General features: G+C 36.8%; 2 protein-coding genes and 1 non-coding gene across 5 annotated transcripts in view; 1 reads left to right on the top strand and 2 right to left on the bottom strand.

Moving 5' to 3' along the window:
• Nek4 (NIMA related kinase 4) overlaps positions 1-17,246 on the top strand; it is a 30,126-nt gene extending 12,880 nt beyond the window's left edge. For all 3 annotated transcript variants that reach the window (XM_046452840.2, XM_046452842.2, XM_046452841.2), the window contains exons 8-15: positions 6,413-6,562; positions 7,281-7,472; positions 8,167-8,233; positions 9,328-9,434; positions 10,476-10,564; positions 12,727-12,932; positions 13,796-13,929; positions 16,149-17,246. In XM_046452840.2, coding sequence (XP_046308796.1) covers positions 6,413-6,562; positions 7,281-7,472; positions 8,167-8,233; positions 9,328-9,434; positions 10,476-10,564; positions 12,727-12,932; positions 13,796-13,929; positions 16,149-16,241 — 1,038 coding nt within the window. In that variant the 3' untranslated portion in view covers positions 16,242-17,246. The remainder of the gene's footprint in view (positions 1-6,412; positions 6,563-7,280; positions 7,473-8,166; positions 8,234-9,327; positions 9,435-10,475; positions 10,565-12,726; positions 12,933-13,795; positions 13,930-16,148) is intronic.
• Trnaa-cgc (transfer RNA alanine (anticodon CGC)) lies at positions 1,135-1,202 on the bottom strand. The gene has a single exon. It is a non-coding gene; the product is annotated as a tRNA-Ala (tRNA).
• Positions 17,247-19,521: 2,275 nt separating the features above from the next.
• Positions 19,522-21,195, bottom strand: Spcs1 (signal peptidase complex subunit 1). The gene is made up of 4 exons (XM_046452839.2): positions 20,852-21,195; positions 20,494-20,553; positions 20,324-20,410; positions 19,522-19,904 (listed from the first exon to the last, which is right to left on the bottom strand). The coding sequence occupies exons 1-4, from the start codon at positions 21,062-21,064 to the stop codon at positions 19,779-19,781; spliced, it is 486 nt and encodes a 161-aa protein (XP_046308795.1). The 5' UTR covers positions 21,065-21,195; the 3' UTR covers positions 19,522-19,778.
• Positions 21,196-21,347: the final 152 nt, after the last annotated feature.

The raw sequence follows: 21,347 nt of genomic DNA, 5'->3' as shown, positions 1-21,347 counted from the left end.
AAACAAAGATGTTGTATCCGCTGAAAACTAAAAAGTAAATATTAAAAAATTCTCTTAAAAAAAAAAAAAAGAATTATATACATTTATAGCCTTTCATGTCTGGCTGCTTTTACTTTAGCACAATGTTTTCAAGGTTTATCCATGAAAAGCTTGTAGCATGTACCAGTCTTCTTTTTATTGCCAAATAAATTCCCCTGTATGTATCTATGATATTTTATGTGACTGTTCATCAGTTGATGAATGTTTGGGTTGTTTACAACCAACATTTTGGCTATTATGGATAATGCTGGTGTGAACATTGATGTACGTTTTATGTATGTGTTTTCAGTTCTGTTGGATGTAAACCTAGGAATGGAATTACTGCTGGGTCATATACTGACTCTAACTTCTTGAGGAATTATAAAATTGATTTCCAAAGCAATTTTATAATTTTACTTCTCAGCAGCAGTGTGTGGGAGTTCCATTTTCTCTACATCCTTTCCACGCTTCTTGTCCATTTTGATTCCAACCATTCTTCTGGGTGTGTAGCAGTGTCTTACTGTGGTTTTGATTTGCATCTCCTTAATGATTGATGATGTTGAATATCTTTTCCTATGTTTATTGGCCATTTATGTACTTCCTTTGGAGAAATAATCTATTGAGATCCCCTGCCAATTTTTTTTTAAGAGAGAGAGAGAATTTTTTAATATTTATTTTTTTTTAGTTTTTGGTGGACACAACATCTTTATTTTATTTTTATGTGGTGCTGAGGCTCGAACCCAGCGCCCTGTGCATGCCATGCGAGTGCGCTACCACTTGAGCCACATCCCCAGCCCCCTCTGCCAATTTTTAATTGGTTTATTTGGAAGAGTTCTTTATCTTCTAGATACCAATCCTTATCAGATAAAAGACTTAAAAATACTGTTTCCCATTCTTTGGATTGTCTTTTCGCTTTCTTGATGGCATTCTTTGAAGCACAGAAGTTTTTAATTTTCATGGCATTCAATTTTGTCCATGATTTCCTATGTTATTTGTGCTTTTGGTGTCATAAAGATGTACTCTTATGTTTTCTACAAAAAGTATGCTTTTTTAAAAAAATATTTTTTTAGTTGTAGATGGACGAAATATCTTTATTTTTATTTGTTTATTTTTATGTGGTGCTGGGGATCGAACCCAGGGCCTCATGCATGCGAGGCAAGCACTCTACCACTGAGCTACAACCCTAGCCCCAGAAAGTATACTTTTAACTCTTAATTTAGGTCTGTGATCCATATGGAGTTTATTCATGTGTATAAAATGAGGAAGGGATTCAACTTCATTTTTTTTATTTGCAGACATTCAATTGTCCCAGCACCATTTGATGATAAGATTATTCTTTCCCCATTGAATTGTCTTGGCACCCTTGTTGAAAATCAATAGATTATAAATTGGAAGGGTTTATTTCTAGACCTCAATTCTGTTTCATTGATCTGTCTATCTATATAATATATCATAATTATTGTAGCTTTGTAGTAAGTATTGAAATTGCAAAGTGGGTGTCTTCCATCTTATTTTTAAAAATGGTTTTGGCTATTTTGGATTCTCTGCATTTCCTTATGAATTTTAAGACCATCTTGACAAATTCTGCAAAACATGCTGGGTTTTTGGTACTTTGAATCTGAAGATCATTTGTAGAGCATTGCTATTTTAATGTGCCTTTCACTCCATGAATATGGTATATCGTTCCATTTATTTAGGGCTTCTGTAATTATTTTTCAGTGATGTTTCTTGTTTTCAGTATCTTGAACTTATTTTGTTACATTTATTTCTAAGTATTTTATCCTTTGTGATGCTATTGTAAGATGAATTATTTTCATACTTTAGTTTTTGGATTGTTCATTGCTAGTATGTAGAATTTATCTACATATTCTACAATCTTGCTTAACTTGTTGATTGGTTTTATTTTGGTACTAGAAATTTTTTTTTCTTTTTTTTTTTATTGGTTGTTCAAAACATTACAAAGCTCATGATATATCATCTTTCATACATTTGACTCAATTGGGTTATGAACTCCCATTTTTACCCCAAATACAAATTGCAGAATGACATCGGTTACACACTCACATTTTTACATAATGGCATATTAGTGACTGTTGTATTCTGCTACCTTTCCTATCCCCTACTATCCCCCCTCCCCTCCCCTCCCATCTTCCCTCTCTACCTCATCTGCTGTTGTTCAATTCTCTCCCTTGTTTCCCCCCGCCCTTTCCCCTCACAACCTCTTATATGTAATTTTGTGTAACATTGAGGGTCTCCTACCATTTCCATATGCTTTCCCTTCTCTCTCCCTTTCTCTCCCCTCACTCGTCTTTGTTTAATGTTAATCTTTTCCTCATGCTCCTCCTCCCTGTTCTGTTCTTAGTTGCTCTCTTTATATCAAAGAAGACATTTGGCATTTGTTTTTTAAGGATTGGCTAGCTTCGATTAGCATAATCTGCTCTAATGCCATCCATTTCCCTGCAAATTCTATGATTTTGTCATTTTTTAGTTCTGCATAATACTCCATTGTGTATAGATGACACTTTTTTTTTATCCATTCATCTATTGAAGGGCATCTAGGTTGGTTCCATAGTCTAGCTATTGTGAATTGTGCCGCTATGATCATTGATGTGGCAGTATCCCTATAGTAAGCTCTTTTAAGATCCTCAGGGAATAGTCCGAGAAGGGCGATAACTGGGTCAAATGGTGAATCCATTCCCAGCTTTCCCAGGAATCTCCATACTGCTTTCCAAATTGGCCTCACCAATTTGCAGTCGCACCAGCAGTGTACAAGTGTACCCTTTCCCCCACATCCTTGCCAACACTTATTGTTGTTTGACTTCATAATGGCTGCCAATCTTACTGGAGTGAGATGGTATCTTAGGGTGGTTTTGATTTGTATTTCTCTGACTGCTAGAGATGGTGAGCATTTTTTCATGTACTTGTTGATTGATTGTATGTCCTCCTCTGTGAAGTGTCTGTTCAGGTCCTTGGCCCATTTGTTGATTGGGTTATTTGTTATCTTATTGTTTAATTTTTTGAGTTCTTTGTATATTCTGGATATTAGGGCTCTATCTGAAGTGTGAGGGGTAAAAATTTGTTCCCAGGATGTAGGCTTTCTATTTACCTCTCTTATTGTTTCTCTTGCTGAGAAAAAACTTTTTAGTTTAAGTAAGTCCCATTTGTTTATTCTTGTTATTAACTCTTGGGCTATGGGCGTCCTATTAAGGAATTTGGAGCCCGACCCCACAGTATGTAGATCGGAGCCAACTTTTTCTTCTGTCAGACGCAGTGTCTCTGATTTGATATCTAGCTCCTTGATCCATTTTGAGTTAACTTTTGTGCATGGCGAGAGAAAGGGATTCAGTTTCATTTTGTTGCATATGGATTTCCAATTTTCCCAGCACCATTTGTTGAAGATGCTATCCTTCCTCCATTGCATGCTTTTAGCCCCTTTATCAAATATAAGAAAGTTGTAATTTTGTGGATTGGTTTCTGTGTCCTCTATTCTGTACCATTGGTCCACCTGCCTGTTTTGGTACCAGTACCACGCTGTTTTTGTTACTATTGCTTTGTAGTACAGTTTGAACTCTGGTATCGCTATACCTCCAGATTCACACTTCCTGCTTAGAATTGCTTTTGCTATTCTGGGTCTTTTGTTTTTCCATATGAATTTCATGATTGCTTTATCTATTTCTACAAGAAATGCCATTGGGATTTTGATTGGCATCGCATTAAACCTGTAGAGAACTTTGGGTAATATCGCCATTTTGATGATGTTAGTTCTGCCTATCCATGAACAGGGTACATTTTTCCATCTTCTAAGATCTTCTTCTCTCTCTCTCTTTAGGGTTCTGTAGTTTTCATTGTATAAATCTTTCACCTCTTTTGTTAGGTTGATTCCCAAGTATCTTATTTTCTTTGAGGATATTGTGAATGGAGTGGTTTTCCTCATTTCCATTTCAGAAGTTTTGTTGCTGATATACAGGAATGCCTTTGATTTATGCGTGTTGATTTTATATCCTGCCACTTTGCTGAATTCATTTATTAACTCTAGCAGTTTCTTTGTAGACCCTTTTGGGTCTGTTAAATATATTATCATGTCATCCGCAAATTCGTACTGGAAATTGAAACCAGGGGTGCTTTACCACTGAGCTACATCCAGTCCTTTTTATTTTTATTTTTTCAGACAGAATCTCATTAAGTTGCTGAGGCTGGCCTCGGACTTGCAGTCTTCCTGCCTTAGCCTTCTGAGCTGCTAGGGTTACTTGCTTGTGCCACCAACCCAGCTTGTTTATTGGTTCTAATAATTTTTTTTAATTGGACTCCTTAGGGTTTTTTGAATATAATATCTTGTGATCTGCAAATAGAGATATAGTTTCACTTCTTGACAATTGGAATTCCTTTTATTTTATTTTCTTGCTTAACTGCCCTGCCTAAAACTTCTAATGCGTGTGGATTAGAAGTGGTGAAAGTCAGTATTCTTTTCTTGTTCCTGATCAAATCTGTTTCTTACACCAAGCTTTTAGAGCAGATTTTTTTTTATTGCTTTGATAAAATTTCATGTCCAGTATTTCCCCTATTGTTTTGTTGTTTTTTCTTCTTCATAAAAGTGGGATAATTTTTCATGGATTTGATGGAGAAGCACACTGAGTCATTTATTCCTTTTATTCTTGGACATATATGAGTTTTATTTAGAATACTCTATACTTAATCACCAATAAAGAAATCAATCTTTTTCTTTCTTCAAAATTGGTTCATTTTTTGCTTATCACCCTGGTCTCTTTGTTCAACTAATTATTATATAGTAATGTAAAATTAACTACATGTATTTTATGTCTAATATTGGTATACTCTTGAAAGAATTTATAAATTACCCATAATTTTGTGTTTGCCAGGGGTCTAAAAATGTTGTTTTAATGACAATGGCCTAAAATAATAATGGTCTAAATTATTATAATGGTCTAAAATGTATTACCAGAGTAGGCTTTTGGTAAAAATATGTCAGTTGAATTATATTCAATTACTAGTGTCCGTCTTGAAAACAAAGATATTCTGATAGTTTAAAAAATTTTAAATAAATATAAGAACTGTTTTATTTAAATATATAGTAGAGTCTAAAATCAGCTATCTAGATCAAATATTAAGTCATTTGGTGATCATTATAACTTAAATTTATTTAAGTTATAATTTATCATTATGTGCCACTGGTAGCTCCCATTTTTTGAGCATCTGTGTGCTAGACATCGTTCTAATTGCTTTTAGTATACCATTTCAGCTAACCTTAAACAATAATATAGTTAGAGCCAGGTGCGGTAGTGCATGCCTGTAATCCCATTGGCTGGGGAGGCTGAGACAGGAGAATTTCGAGTTCGATTGCCTCAGCAATGGCAAGGCACTAAACAACTCAGTGAGACCCTGTCTCTAAATAAAATACAAAATAGGGCTGGGAATGTGGCTCAGTGGTTGAGTACCTCTGAGTTCAATCCCCAGTACTAAAATAATAATAATAATAATATAGTCATCCCTCTGTATCCATAGGTTGAACATCTATGGATTCAACCAACCACAGATTGAAAATATTTGGAAAAAGACAAATTGCATCCTTACTGAACACATATAGACAGACCTTTTATCTTTCTTATTACTCCCTAAGCAATACAGTACAACAATTATTTATACAACATTTAGATTGTATTAGGCTGTATAAGTAATCTAGGGATGACAAAGTATTTGAGAGGATGTGCATAGGTTATGTGCAAATACAATACCATTTTATATAAGGGACTTGAATATCTGAGGAGTTTGGATCTGCAGGGGATCCTGGAGTTGATCTCCCAAAAATATCAAGACACAATTGTACAATGTATGGGGGAGGGTGGTATTAGAACCATTTTTAGATGAGGAAACCAAGCTCAGGGAGATTAGGTTTCTCACATATAATTCCATCTGACTCCAAGCTTACTACTCTTTTTGTTGTGCATTTTTTTATGCATCCAAATAACTAATGTTTACTTGGGGACCAAATGTGTATTAAATCAAATTGGATTCCATTCAGAACATTTGTTCATTTTTGGAATAGAAAACCTATTAAAAGTTACATGAGTTTGTTTTTTTTTTTTAACTGAATCAAATGTAAGTAGTGTCAGGTTAATCATAATTTCAGTAATTTAATTAAAAAAATAATTTTTATTTGGGCAAAATTAAAAAGAATCCAGAACATTTAGATGGTGTCAGCATTTTGTCTTTGCCTGTGAACACTGTAAATATGCATTCATTTTGAGAAAGAGAGCCCCTTTCATTTTCATTTTGCAATTTTAACAGTAGGTATTTTGGCCATTTGAAGTTCAGAAGACTGTTTCATGATTCTGTAAGGTTCTTTTGTGTATACTCTTGTAATTTCATTGTTTTTAAGGATCAAGTTGATAGTGAATGTATTATGGAGAAACAAGGCACAATCCACCCAGGTTTACAGCCACACAGCTCTGGTTCTGAACCTTCCCTGTCTCGACAACGACGGCAGAAGAAAAGAGAACAGACTGAGCACAGTGGAGGAAAGAGCCAGGTCAGTAGAGATCTCTTTGCAGTAAGTTATGGTGCTACTATTTAGGAGACAGACTCTGAGAAGCTTGATTTCCATTTAGAACAGTTAACAGTTGCCAAAAAGACACATAAGAAATACAAGGAGTAGCTGGGTGCAGTGGTGCATGCCCGTAATCCCAGTACTTGGGAGGCTGAGGCAGAGGATTGGAAGTTCCAAGTCAGCCTGGCAATTTAGTGAGGCTCTGTGTCAAAATAAAATAAAAAAGGGCTGGGAATGTAGCTTAGTGGTAGATCCTCTCTGAGTTCAATCCCCAGTGGGGAGCAAGGACAAGATGCTTAATATGAGTTTTCAAATATCGGCAAGTTGGAAATATGGTGAGGATGTTTGTCTTCCTCAGCAAAAATGGGTAGGTCATCTTGAGAGCTAAAGGAACAGGCCAATGAGGGTAAATCTTTGAGCTCTTCTTATTATATTGATGAACAGTTCTTCCTTCATTCTCTGCACAATATCATATTGACACTTCCTTACTTAAAGTAACTTCTATAAACTTCTTAGATAGTCATTCACTTTTGACAGAATCTCTTTAAAAAAAAAACAAAACAACAACAAAAATAAACAATGCAATGTTTTAAAATTATTAAGGGCAAATTACTGACAAATACATAGGGAACTTTCCAATAGGGTAACTTTGGAGGTGGTATATATAAAACTGGTACTCTCTTCCTTTAAATTAATTTAGTTCCAACAGGTACCGCCTCAACTTTTGCCTTCTCATCCCTCTGTTGGAGAAGTGGCTATTATATCAACACAACAAAATGCTGAAAACCCAAGCAGAATGGTCATTGAGTCTGTGAGCAGTTCAAGGAGCAGTGAAATGTCATCAAAAGTTTGTGGAAATTCCCAGCAACAAACACTCATGGAAAAAAAAAAGGTTTGTGGGAGTATATATTGGATATTTTAAAGCCCTCTTATAAAGCTTTTTGGTTATAAAATCCTGCACCTATTTTGTTTGTTTGTTTGTTTTTGATACCACGGATTGAACTGAGGGGTGCTTAACCACTGCGCCACATCCCCAGCCCCTTTTTGTTTTTTATTTAGAGACACGGTCTCACTAAGTTGATTAGGACCTCTCTAAGTTGCTGAGATTGGCTTTGAACTTGTGATCCTCCTACCTCAGCTTCCTGAGTTACTTGGATTACAGGCATGCACCACCATGCCCAGCTCCAGCACATATTTTGAAGTTTTGCAGTAAAGCATCTTAGCCCTGCTTTTTGCCAAACCTTGGGACAGATTTGTGATTCTCAGAAAAGCTTTGATTGAAATGGACAGATTCTGTGGTTTCAGAAATAGTCACTTCCAGTTAATTAAGGAGACTGTGTAGATTCTGAATTTAAGATTCCGAATATAAAAAGTCCATTTTGCCTTTCCAAAAATGATCATGTCCCAGAAATGAGGTCTGTGATCATTCCTTGAGGAAAGGTGTAACTTTGAGAAGGGTGGGTTTCCAGGGGATACTCCTTTAAAGTCCACTGCAGGCCCTTTTTCTTAAGGCCAGTCATGCATTGTAGTATAGGTTTTATAAAAATAATGAATAGGAATGGAAATGACTCTGACTTTCTTTAAAGGACCGACCATTATCAGCCAGAGAGAGGAGGCGATTAAAGCAGTCCCAGGAAGAGACGTTCCCCTCAGGTGAATGTGACCTCTTTTCTTGATCTACATGGCAGTTGATGCCTTGGCTTATGGGTATTGCACAGGTTCTGATTGTGAGGTGTTAAGACTTTTAAGCAGCAGTAATCCATTGGGAAAATTGAAGAGTTTGTGAAATTTCTTAACCTTTTTTAAAAAAAAGGCTGGGGTTGTGGTTCAGTGGTAAGGCACTTGCCTAGCATGCGTGAGGCACTGGTTTTGATTCCCAGAACCACAAAAAAATAAAAAATAAAGGTATTATGTTCATCTACAAATAAAAATAAATTAAAAAATTTTAAAAAATCATAGGAAAGTAAGAGGTGGGGAAGGAAGGGGGAAGTGCTGGGGAATGATATTGGCCAAATTATATTGCTATATTGTGTGCTTGTACAAATATGTAACAATAAATTCCATCATTATTTACAACTATAATGCACCAATAAAAATTGCGGAAGGGTTGGAGATACAGCTGAGTTGGTAGAGTGCTTGCCTTGCAGGCACAAGGCCCTGGATTCAATCCCCAGCACCACACACACACACACAAAAAAAAAAAAGCAAGAGGGCTGTGAGTGGCAGTCACTTCTGGGAGATTTCAGACTGGAAATCAAATGAATGGTCAAATTGTTTCCATGTCCAAAGTGTGATGCTCAGAGAAGTCCTCTCAGGAACAGAGAGGAAGCCAGGAGAATGGTGCTGCTCTAGGCTAAACAGTATTAGCAGTTTCCATTTATTGAATGCTAATATGTCTCTAGAAGCTAATTATGTGTCTAGCAATTATGGTAAGCATCTTTAGGGCATTATCTCATTTTATATTTATAGTAACTGCCAAAGATAGGCAGCATTATCCCCTTTTTGCCAGGGGAAAAAAACTGAAGTTCTGAGGGGTTAAGTAATTTGCCCAAGATCACAAAGCTGGTAGACCTGGAACTAAGGTTTGAACTGAGGTGCCAGATACAAGAGCGATGACAAATATTCTGTTTCAGTTATTTCTGGCTGGCTGTTGCTGGGTTATCTTCTATACCCAGTGCAAAGCCCTCTTCAGTTGATATCAGCCCACCACAAACAACTGCTGGGGTGGGGGGTGTTCATTTTTTCAGGCCCTTCAGTGAGAACATCTCTGAGTGCAGTGGGGCCAGGGAAACTGCAGCAGGAAAGCCAGCGCATCCCTGCCCGACGGTTCTCTTCTGACTGCAGCATCACTCAGGTGCCTTACACCCTCCTAAGGGGAAAAGTGGACATGTCTACATGTGGGAATCCCAATGCAGTAAACCTTATAAGTGTCAGCTCCATTTATTTCAGGGACTGGGCTGGTTAAGTTATACCTTTTCACTCTGGATAAAGAGAGGAACTGGTAAACGATAATTAGAAGGACATTCTTTGACCCATTAAGAGTATAAAGTTTTCAGGCATTCTTCCAAACAATTGGCTGTCTAGTTAAAAGTATTTCTTAGGTAATCTTTAACACAGACTTCCTAAAAGCTTCCACTACTCAATACTTTGCTTATTCTGTCTGTAGTGTTACTAATATAATACCCAACCATGTGGTTAGATTTTAATTTCATTTGCTAATCATTATTCCTCGGTGTCCTGTTTGTTCCAATTTAGTTGACTTCTTGCTTATGGATGAGGTAGGGACACCATTGGAGGCTAAATGGGCAAATAGTGGTTAACCCAGGTTTATCTTTCTGTATAATACCCTGGGGATTAATTTGCTTTGCCCTTTGAATATAATGAAGGTGTTGTTACTTTAATGATATTATTTTTTATTTCATTAATTGAGGCTTCCATATCCATTTCCCAAAGTTGTATGGTTTTTGTTAACTATATGAGGTAACCCTTTAAAGCACTGTAATGATCTCATATATGATCAAGCTGAAGTTGCCTTGATTTAGGTGGCATTCTATCTAGTTTAAAATGCCAACATTTCTTATGGGACAGGCCTTCTGCCTGGGAGTTGAGACACTAGCATCAGTCCTTCACTTTCCTCTGTAGAGGAAATTTTTTCACAGCTGAGACTCCTCGAGGTTTTGTAAAACTTCTCCTATTGATAGTCCTTAGGCTTCACTTGTGAACTTCATGAGTGAACTGGGGCATCAAAGTTAATTCAATTTTGATATCTGTTTCTCCTGTTCTATTGCATGTAGGAATATTTTGGGTCGAGTCATTGCATCTAACACTATTTAATGTATTAACATTCTAATTGTATTTTTATGTGGAATTTTGTTTTTTTCCCAAATATTAATAGGAAAGAAAAATGATTCATTGCCTGTCTGAGGATGAGTTAAGTTCTTCTACAAGTTCAACTGATAAGTCAGATGGGGATTCCAGAGAAGGGTAAGTTCTTAACTTTTCTGTCTCCCTTCAGAAACTATTTCTGGTTGAACTATCCTAAATGTATATTTATAGTAGTATTTTGACCTATAGTACTCTCACTGATAACATTATAAATGGTTTGTGATACATGCTAGAGCAAAAAATATTTCTTCTAAGAACACATCTAATTTTCATTCAGAATTCTTGTAGGATATCTTTTTGGATCTAGGTTTTGTAGTTTTCATCACATTTGGAAAAATTTTAGACATTATTTCTTCTCAATTTTTTTGGACCTCCTCTCATTCTCTTGGGGATTCTAATTACATGTATATTGGATTATTTAAGTTGTCCAACAGCTCACTGATGTACTGTCCATTCTTTTTTCTTTTTTTGTTTCTTTTTCATAGATCCTATTGTTGTATCTTTGAGTCCACTAATCTTTTTTCTTCTGCACTTTATAATCTGTTAATCCTATCCCATTAGCACATTAGATTTTTCATCTCTAGAAGTTCAGTTTGGGCTAGATGCCATGACACACACCTGTAATCCAAGTGACTGGGGAGGCTGAGGCAGGAGGATTGCAAATTTTAGGCCAGCCTGGGCATCATAGGGAGAACCTGTTTCAAAATAAAAAGCACTGAGGATGTAGCTCAATGGTAGAGTACTCTGGGTTCAATCCCAGTACAGCCAAAAAAAAAAAAAAAAAGTTTGTTTTGGGTGTTTTTTAATATCTTCTGTGGCTCTCCTTAATGTTTGTTTTTGTCTACCTTGGCTATTTGGAATATATTTATAATAACCACTTGAATGTCCTCACTACTAATACTATCACCTGTGTCACTTCTGGGTCTGTTTCTATTAACCAGTTTTTTTCTTTTCACAAATAGGTGATGTTTTCCTGCTTCTCTGCATTTATGGAATTTTGGACTAGATGCCAGATCCAGTGAATTTATACCATTGAGGACTAGTATTCCTGTGTTTCTTTAAATATTCTTTTTTTTTTTTTTTTGCAGGAGGTGGGGTACTGGGGATTGAACTAAGGGGCACTCAATCACTGAGCCCATCCCCAGCCCTATTTTGTATTTTGTTTAGAGATGGGGGTCTCACTGAGCTATTTAGGGCCTCCCTTTTGTTGAGGCTGGCTTTGAACTCACCATCCTTCTATCTCAGCCTCTCAAGCTGCTGGGATTATAGATGTGTGCCATTGTACCCAGCTCTTTTTTTCCTTTTCTTTTTTTTTTTTTTCTTTTTAAGCGGTAGGTGGACACAATATATCTTTTATTTTTATTTGGTGCTGAGGATCGAACCCAGTGCCTCACAAGGTGAGGCAAATGCTCCACCACTGAGCTATAACACCAGCCCTCTTTAAATGTTCTTTGTATTTGGATGTAGTTAAGTTACTTGGAAATGGAGAAGAATGGCTGGGCAGAATTTGCACACAAAATCGAGGGTTGCTTCTTTCATATCTTCTACTTTCCAAGATTCCTGATTTTCTTGGAAAATTTCCTGGCATGGTTGTCTTGAACTCTGTCCTTTCGTTCTTCAGGCCAGAAAGATTGTGGGTTTTCTTTTGTGCTCTGAGCTGCTTATGACTGCCCTTATATTAAAAAGGGTTGACTGTTTTCTAGACTCTGCCTGCAAATTTTGTTCATTCTCCATCTGGTATGTAAATTTTGTTTTTGTTATAGTTAATTTTTTAATATTACTAAGAGTTTATAGTTATTTTTGTGGAAGGGTCAGTCTGTATGAGCTTATGTGGGTATTAGGAAGCAGAACTCTTTTTTTAATATTTATTTATTTATTTTAGTTGTAGTTGGACACAATACCTTTATTTGTTTGTATGTGGTGCTGAGGATCGAACCCAGGGCCTTGTGCTTGCTAGGCGAGCGCCCTACCACTGAGCCACAACTCCAGCCCAGAAGCAGAACTCTTTAAATGTCATTGCATCTAATTTTGTGTGTGTGTGTATGTGTGTGTGTGTGTGTGTTGTACTGGGGATTGAACCCAGTGGTACTCTACCACTGAGTCAAGGTCTCACCAAGTTGCCCAGCCTAACCTTTTTCTGCTTTAGCCTTCCTAGTCACTGGGATTACAAGTGTGTACCACTGTGCCTAGCTGTATCTAACTTTTAGTGAAAAATTCTCACAAAGCCAAGTAAATAACAAGGAGATTTTCTTTTTTAATAGGAAAAGTCATACAAATGAAATGAGTGACTTGGTACAACTGATGACTGAGACCCTTAAGCTGGATTCTAAAGAGAGCTGTGAAGATCTTGCATTACCAAATCCAGTGTCAGAATTTAAACTTCATCGAAAATATCGGGACACGCTCGTGCTTCATGGAAAAGTGGCCCAAGAGACAGAGGAACTCCAATTTAAAGAGCTGCCTTCAGGTGATCAGTTTATTCTTTTACACCAAACTAGAAAATGTGTTTGTTAGAATAATGTGTCAAACCAAAGAGCTAATATTTATAAATTTGTTTTTAATTTCATTTGAATATCTCCATAAAAGGTATCTCTCATTTTATGCAATAGATATACTTGAAAAGTTGCATGAAAATTAATTTTTAAAAGTAATATAGGGGGGCTGGGATTGTGGCTCAGTAGTAGAGCACTCATCTAGCACGTGCGAGGCCCTGGGTTCGATCCTCAGCACCACATAAAAATAAACAAAATAAAGATATTAAAAAACTATTAAAAAAAAAAGTAAATGTAGGCTCAGTGGTAGAGTGCTTGCCTAGCACGTGAGAGGCACTGGGATCGAACCTCAGCACCACATAAATAAATAAAGTTATTTAAAAAAACAAAAGTAAATGTAAATAACCCAATAACTCTTTTTTTTTTTTTAGGTTGGGAGATAGTAGTGAGACGTGAAGCTTAAGTTCATATATAAAGTTTTTGTTTTTGTTATTGTTTTTTCAATATTAGGGGTTGAATCCAGAGGTGCTGTACCACTGAACTACATACCCATCCCTTATTTAAATTTTAAGACAAGGTCTCACTAAGTTGCCCAGCTGGCCTTGAATTCACAATCCCCCTGCCTCAGTTTCCCGATTGCACTGTTGGCATATGCCTTTAATCCCTATAAAGGCTGACTTCAAACTTGCAATCCTACCTCAGCCTCCTGAGTTGCTGGGATTACAGGCGTGTATCACCATGCCTAATAAGATTTTTTAAAAAACCATTGTGATATTGTGTTTTTCTTGTTGTAGTGTTGAAATGTTTATTATTTCCTGGTTTTGTTATTGATTTTTAGCTATAATGCCAGGTTCTGAAAAGATCAGAAGAATAGTTGAAGTCTTGAGAGCGGATGTCATCAGGGGCTTGGGAGTCCAGCTTTTAGAGCAGGTATATGATCTTTTAGAAGAGGAGAATGAATTGGAGAGAGAGGTGAGTGTCTTATTAGCTTTTTCGAGCTGCTTATGTTGTAAAATTTGCTTAGCGACTTTCTGAACTATAATTCATTTCCATACAATTTACCTATTTAAAGTATTCATTTCAATAGTTTTTAATGTCACAGAGTTGTACAATCATACAATCTTTGTTAGAATATTACCCCAAAGAACCCTTGTACCTGTTAGCAGTCATTCCCCATTGTCTCCTAAATCTCCAAAACTCTAAGCAACCATGAATATTTCTCTATATACAGATTTGCCTATTCTGGAAAATTCATATAAATGGGGACATAAGAAAATATGTGGTCTTTTATGTTTTGTTTCATTTAGCATAATGTTTTCAAGATTCATCCATGTTATAGTATGTATCAGTGCTTTTTATGGCCAAATAATATTTCATTATATGTTCATTATAGACATTTGAGTGGTTTCTACTTTTTGTGGAATACTTTATGAATAATGGTGCTATGAACACTCATGTAGACATTTTGGTGTGGATTCTGTTTTCTTGGATGCACACCTGGGAAGGGGTAGGGGATGAAGCAGTAGTCTCTGGTTTTCTTAGCCTCCCTCCTACAGGTCTGGGCTGGGCGGAAGAGCTCCTACTTCTTGGCTGCACTTTCATGAATTTTAGCCTCAACAACAGGCAGAAGCATGAGATAGACCAATGTCCTCCTGCCCAGCCCAGGAAGATAGAGCCTTTCAACTGGGAGCTGATGGGAAAGAGGCCTGTGTTCTTGGCTTCATCAGTCTATAATAGTTTTGGGAAGGGAAGAATGGTGGTTGGTCTCAATTCACATACCACTGACTCACTATTCTTACAGACTTAAGATTTTCTTGAATAAACGTTTCTTCATATGCTGTATGCCCTAGAACCATTTCTAGACCTTAAATGACTTATTTAAAATAATTTTAATCACTTTCACTGAGTATCTGCAGAGTTCCTTATGCTCTCATGTGAATTGTGGAGCCAATCAGGATTTCATTTGTGTTTAGTTATGTCTTTTAATTTGGAAGATTTCTTGTGTCTGTTTTTTGATTTTGACATTGCTGAAGAATATAGCCCATGTGCTTTATGAGATGTCAATTTGTTTGGATTTTTCTGGTTTCTCATGAATGCATTGAAGTTATATATTTTTGTCAGGAGCATCACAAAAATCATGTGTCCTCTGTACACTGAATCAGAGGTACATGATACCTGCTTAACATTACTGTTCTTTTAATTTCAAGCATTTCTTTGAATAGATATACATTAAAAGTCATATCATACTTTTATTTGTGTGTGTGGAATTGAACCCAGGGCCTCAAGCAGGTACTGTACCACCGAGTCACACCCCCAGTCCACACACAGTACTATTTTTTTTTTTTGAAGTTGTAAATGGACAGCATGCCTTTATTTTATTTGCTTATTTTTGTATGCGGTACTAAGAATCAAACCCAATACCTCACGTGTGCTAGGCAAGCACCCTGCCACTAAGCTCCAGCCCCAACAATACTTTTTTGATTATTAATCAGGTTGACTTTTTTGTTGTTGTTTTTGTTACCAGGGATTAAACCCAGGGGTCCTTAACCACTGAATCACATCCCCAGCCCTTTTTTATATTTTATTTAGTGGCAGGATCTCGCTAAGTTGCTGAGGCTAGCTTTGAATTGATCCTCCTGTCTCAGCCTCCCGAGCCACTGAGATTAGAGGCGTGTGCCACTGCACCCAATAGGTTGAACTTTATGTATTGGCTAATTTGTTACCTGTATGACTGTTCTACAAATGTATGGGATTTATATTTATATACATATATAAATGAATTGAGTTTTTATCAATTCTGGTATTCTAGAATTATTGGGGTTTGTTGATTCTAAGAACCCCTCCTTTTTTTATACCTTTATTTATTTTTATGTGGTGCTGAGGATTGAACCCAGTGCTTCATGTGTGCTAGGCAAGCGCTCTACCACTGAGCTACAACCCCAGCCCCAGACCTCCTTCTATGTTAATGTTACTAACCCTTTGGCATGAACATTGCAAATATTTTCCATACTTTGCTCTTTTATTATGACTTTTTAAAAAATCTTGAACTTTTAAATTTTTATGTAAATAGAGCCATTAATATTTTCCTATATGGTTTCCACCTTGGGTATCATGCTCATAAAAGTCCTACTAAGATTCTAGAAATTATTTTTACTATTACATACTGATTTTCTTTTTGTTTCCCAAAATAGGTACGTTTACAAGAGCACATGGGTGAAAAATATACAACTTATAGTGTGAAAGCTCGCCAGTTGAAATTTTTTGAAGAAAATGTGAAATTTTGAGAACTTGTTCTAATCTTCCAGCTCTAAAGACCTATTTTCAAAGTTTTGGGCTTTAAAAACAAACTGTAACAGTTGTCATAAAGCCATTCACCACCCTTTTATATCTCTGGGGTTTTCTTACTAGAAAAAAATTGGATGGAACAGAGTAATATGAAGCAAGTTCACAAAAGAAAAAAAATCTTTGACTTTCATATTCCTGAGGGAAAATGTTGCTTTTTTGGTTACTGTTTACTGAGCCTTAAACCATTTAAAGTTTATATCTATAACTTTTTTTTTGAGGTGTTAATTAGCTTGAACACAGGACCATAAAACATTGGATTAGAAGTTTTATATTGTACTATAGTGATAAAAACAACAGAGAAACAAATGAAATAATATGTCCAGTGATAACATCTGCTATTTTTAATAACTTTAGGGAATAGTTGCCATTATTTAAAAGAAAAAAAAATCAATTCACTATTCTGGGGGTAGATTTAAAGAAAACGAAGTTCTATGTGGTATTTGAGCAGCTAGATCCTGTTTTTACACTTTGATGGATGTTTAATGTTTTCATGTAACATGAGCCTCACTTAGGGTATACAAGTGAATCTAAAGTATTTTGGTTTTGTAAATCATTATGTTTTCACATACTAGTTTTGTTAGATTTATTTCTCCATCAGTGAAAAAATCTCTTAATCACTTTTCTAGTCAAAAGTTTTTTGTTAAATTGGATATACATAAGGATATATATAATATTTGTCTCTGGAAGTTTGTCTTCGTGTATATCAAGGTATTGGTTGTCTTTCCGTGTTTTAAATGTAGGATTTTATATCACATTTTATTGTTTAATAAGAAGTCATACTCTTCTTCTATTAAATAGTTTTCATCAAATATGTTCTGATTAGTAAATTTTTCCTTCTGCATTCAAGGGACTCTAAAAATAAATACTGTTCCAGATGTTTTCAATTTCTATAAAAATGTGCCTTATTTTCTTTGAAAATTACACAATAAAAATGTTCTCTTTTAGTTCTTAAGTTTTTATTTAATTTTACCTATGTGCCTAGTGTTATGCCAGGAGCTAGAGATACCGTGGTGAATAAAACAATACTCCCTGCCTTTACAATTCTCACAGTTGAGTTTCTGAGAGCTCTTATTTTTACTATCAGGGTTTGCTAGAGAACTTGTAAGACCATCTACTCTCAGTGCCTGGGTGGGAGCCAATTTTTGGCAAACTATTGGTCTTCCTGCTTACCTCTTCTTGCATGTTTTAGAGATCCACATTTTTCTCCATAGTCATTGGTATAAAGTAGTACTAATTGTTTTTAGAATCAAAAGAATCTCATCTATACATACTTTCTTATTCTCATGTTGTTTATTTTTATCAAAATATTTTCATCCTACTGTCTTGGTTATTTTGTTTTTTTTTCTTGAATATTTAATTCACTTTTTATCATCTTTTTTTTTTTTGGTACCAGATATTTAAGTCAGGGGCACTTAACCACTGAGCCACATCCCCAGCCCTTTTTAGTATTTCAGTCTCACTGAATTGTTTAGCACCTTGCTAAGTTGCTGAGGCTTTGAATTTGGGATCCTCCTGCCACAGCTTCCTGAGCTACTGGGTATCCTTAATTAATTTTTAAAACAATCTTTAAGTCTATCAGTTTTTTTGATTATACCTTTGACTGAATTTCAGAGACTGATAAGATACTCTTTTTTACATTAACCTCTTTTAAAAAAAATTTCTTTTTATTTGTAAATGGACACAATACCTTTATTTATTTTGTTAATATGGTGCTGAGGATCGAACCCAATGCTAGGCAAGCCTCACATGTACTAGCCTAACCTCTATTTCTTGGATTTTTTTTCCATTATTGGAATGGTCCTATTGGCATTCAATAAAGGTAAATTGTTATATGCAAAATCACTTATCAAATATTTCAGCAAAATTTTGCATGGTTCAAAATATGGTAGCCACTAGTCTTATAAATATATATATATATATATATATATATATAGCTATTAAGCTCTTGAATTGAGGCTAGTTTGATCAAGGAACCGATTTGTTAATTCCGGGTCTTTGTTACCATGGAGCCAATGTTCTAGTGATAACAATTAACAAATATATGTTGTGAGATATATTAAATGTCACGCAATCCAGCAAACTAAGTAGGTATGGCAAACTACTGTGTTTCAGGTGGACAGTAGGGAAAGCTCTTTTAGATAGTGACATCTGGTTAGAGACCTCAGTGAAAGGATGAAAGTAAGTTATGCATTTGAAGGAAGGCATTCCAGGAACAGGGAACAAGTGGAAAAGTCTTCCCATATAGCCTATTTGATCTGCCATATTCTGAAAGATAAAGTATTGGTCTGCAGTTTTGCCAAACTCTTGTATATTTAAGTGTGGTTTATATACTTTACATCGTATTCAATGTATATTGATTATTATTATTTTGCTCCAATTATGGATTTCAGACTCTTTCACTGTTAACCTTGCTTTCTGCTTATATCTGCCCAATATATCCTTTGTCCTGTTTTCAAACTTTGGAATTCATTTTGAGACCATGAGGTAACTGGGAGCTTCTAACTAATCACATTTATTATACTTAATGATGTGTTTGTTCTTATTTCTGTCTTAATCCCCCCCCCCATTTTTTTTATGGTAGTAGGACTGAACCCAGGGGCTTTACCACTTAGCTGCATCCCTATCCCTTTTTAAGACAGGGTCTCAGTGACTCAGGTTGGCCTCGAACCTGTGATCCTCCTATCTCAGCCTCCTCAGTAGCTTGAAGTAGTTTGTAGGGTACATAACTGTGTCCAGTGATTTTTTTCTTACCTTAAAAAAAATATTTAACTCATTTTTACTGTATTATCTTTGATATTTTCTTAAACTCATAATTTGAAGTCCTATGCCCTGGTACTGAGAAATATAACATTACTTTAAATAATCTTCCTACTGCCATTCCCACATTAGAAGGAATTTATAGCTTTGTAGGTTTTCACTTTGGTCCACCTTTAAGTAAAACAGAGATTAAATGTTTTCTGCTTAACAACAGCTCTTATTTTAGGGCTACTAAAATATTCATTTTGCCACAGATTTACATTAGTAAATCTTCAGAAGGGTTTACTATTGTTAAGAATAGTAAACTAAGAACTTCCAACTACAGAATATGGTGCTTATATTTTTAGAACCATAACTTTAGGTTTTACTAATAAACTTGCAGAACAAACAACCAATGGCCCTTTAGACATGGGTGAGTTTTAAAAAGTTTGACCCAATGTATTATAAAACTTCGACAAACTGTACTTTTATGAGGCATTTATTCATTATTTATGCATACCTGAAAGAAACACTGCATACTTTTGTTTTCTGTTCTCCATTTCAGAATAAGATAAGGTCTAAAATATTTATAAACCAAAACACAACTGGGTTAGAAGTGAAATATAAATGACAACTAAATTTACACCCATCTGTGCTGTAAGAGCATAGGTGATTTCAGCTCATGTTTGCATATGAAAGCAACTGGAACAAAAGCAGGCGGTAAGTCATGAGAACCCAAATCAGTTATTTTTAGCATGCCTCTTAATTTTTCTGTCCCCTGGTTTCTTGTCTTCTGTGCATGAGTCTTGAACAGGTAACCACTTGAGGGGATGTCGGCGATAGATGGGCCATGGAGGAAGTGTCAGCTAGGCCAGAACAGAGAAAAATGGATAAATTATATGTATTAAAAGTTTAAAAGACTATTTTTATGTATAATGCCTGGTTCCAAAATAATGCCTATTCTAACCAAGGCAACAACTGATATTCCTGTAAAAGTTTTGAGTCACATTGTCCAGACAAGACACTTTAAGGAGGCAATGTGAGCACTGTGCAAAATTCTTGCTAGCTTTGACTCTTGCCTGAAGTAGCTGCCAAAGGAAGATGTACCTTTGTATGCAGCTTACACAATCAGACACTACTTGACATTCCACTTTTTCAGTGATAGGAGAAACACTGATGGGAAACATGGAAAAAGAGTTGGTTGTGGTTCTCAGGGGCAATCAAAGCAACCCAACTCAGAAAACTTATGTTGCTACTAACACTCAAATATCCACAAATTTCTTACCAAACAGGAAAAAGCAAATCCGGCCATAACTATATAGACCGTCCATCCGAACTGTTCAGCCACGTACCCGTAGATAAATCCAACTATCTAGAGACAAACAAAGTATATTAAATACAGACAAGCTTGGGAGGGGGAGATTAAAAAAGATTAAATGTAAAACCAATACTTACTGCAGAAAAAAGAATAATTCCCTGAAACATCTGTTCAGCTAGCTTCTGGCCCTTATAATCCTAGAGGTAATGGAGAGGAAAAAAAAGGAATTGGTTCCACCACCGAGGAGGTACACTTGGCGCCCGGAACTCACCACTTCGGCAAGGCAAACACTAAGATCAGGGGTTTAAATTTTGAGTTTCCTGGGGGAGCTTGCGCGTCCTAACGGAACACCGACAAGGGAAATCCTTTTTGGGGAAGGGAAGAGGACCCGAGAGGCACAATTCGCGAAAGAGGTTGGAGAGTAACCCCTTAGGCTGTGAGCCGCTCAACACCGGCTTTAGCGTAGCGGGCTGGGATCCTGTGGCAGCATCTCACCATCTGTGTGGGCAGCGAGCTCAGATGTTCCAGCATGGTCGACTCAGTAGGCGGAGAGCAGAGCGAGAGCGACGGACACTGAAGCGCAGCTTTCAGAGTCTGAGGACGTGTGTCGCCCGGAGGGCGAACAGAGCCGCGCTGTGTGATGGCTGCGGCCCCGGAAACGGATGTGTCCGCCGAGCCAGGATAGACCGTGGCCCCGCCCCGCGGCATCGCTAGGTGACTGGTGCCTTCCAAATTGGCCGCAGCCCGGCGCACCGTCCGCGAGGACTGAGGCAACGACCGGGCTGAGGCATTACGCACCCGCGAGGGGTTCGCCGTCAGTGCTGCTGAGTCCCGGGAATCGCGGCTCGGGCGCGGCAAACTGTCCGCCGCGCCTCCTCGGCTTAACTGCTGCCGGAACGCTCTGGGTCTCCATGGCGACGGCCTTTTTTCGGCAAGGACCCCGGCAGCGGGGCTGTCCCACGGCGCCTGCTGAGCGTGGCGCTCTGGTGGT

Source organism: Marmota monax, unplaced genomic scaffold (genome assembly GCF_021218885.2).
Source record: "Marmota monax isolate L192 unplaced genomic scaffold, Marmota_monax_Labrador192_F-V1.1 WCK01_AAM20220418_F8-fsc00042, whole genome shotgun sequence".
NCBI classification, from domain to species: Eukaryota; Metazoa; Chordata; class Mammalia; order Rodentia; family Sciuridae; genus Marmota; species Marmota monax.
This window is presented reverse-complemented; position numbering and strand designations above follow the sequence as displayed.

Bases quoted from the DNA above. Each gene is read 5' to 3' on its own strand.
- Spcs1 (XM_046452839.2), bottom strand. From the start codon at position 21,064: ATGCCGCGGGGCGGGGCCACGGTCTATCCTGGCTCGGCGGACACATCC. The intron at 20,554-20,851 runs GTGAGATGCTGC...CATTACCTCTAG, and splicing joins GCTCGCTGCCCACACAGATG to GATTATAAGGGCCAGAAGCT. The intron at 20,411-20,493 runs GTAAGTATTGGT...GTTTGTCTCTAG, and splicing joins GAATTATTCTTTTTTCTGCA to ATAGTTGGATTTATCTACGG.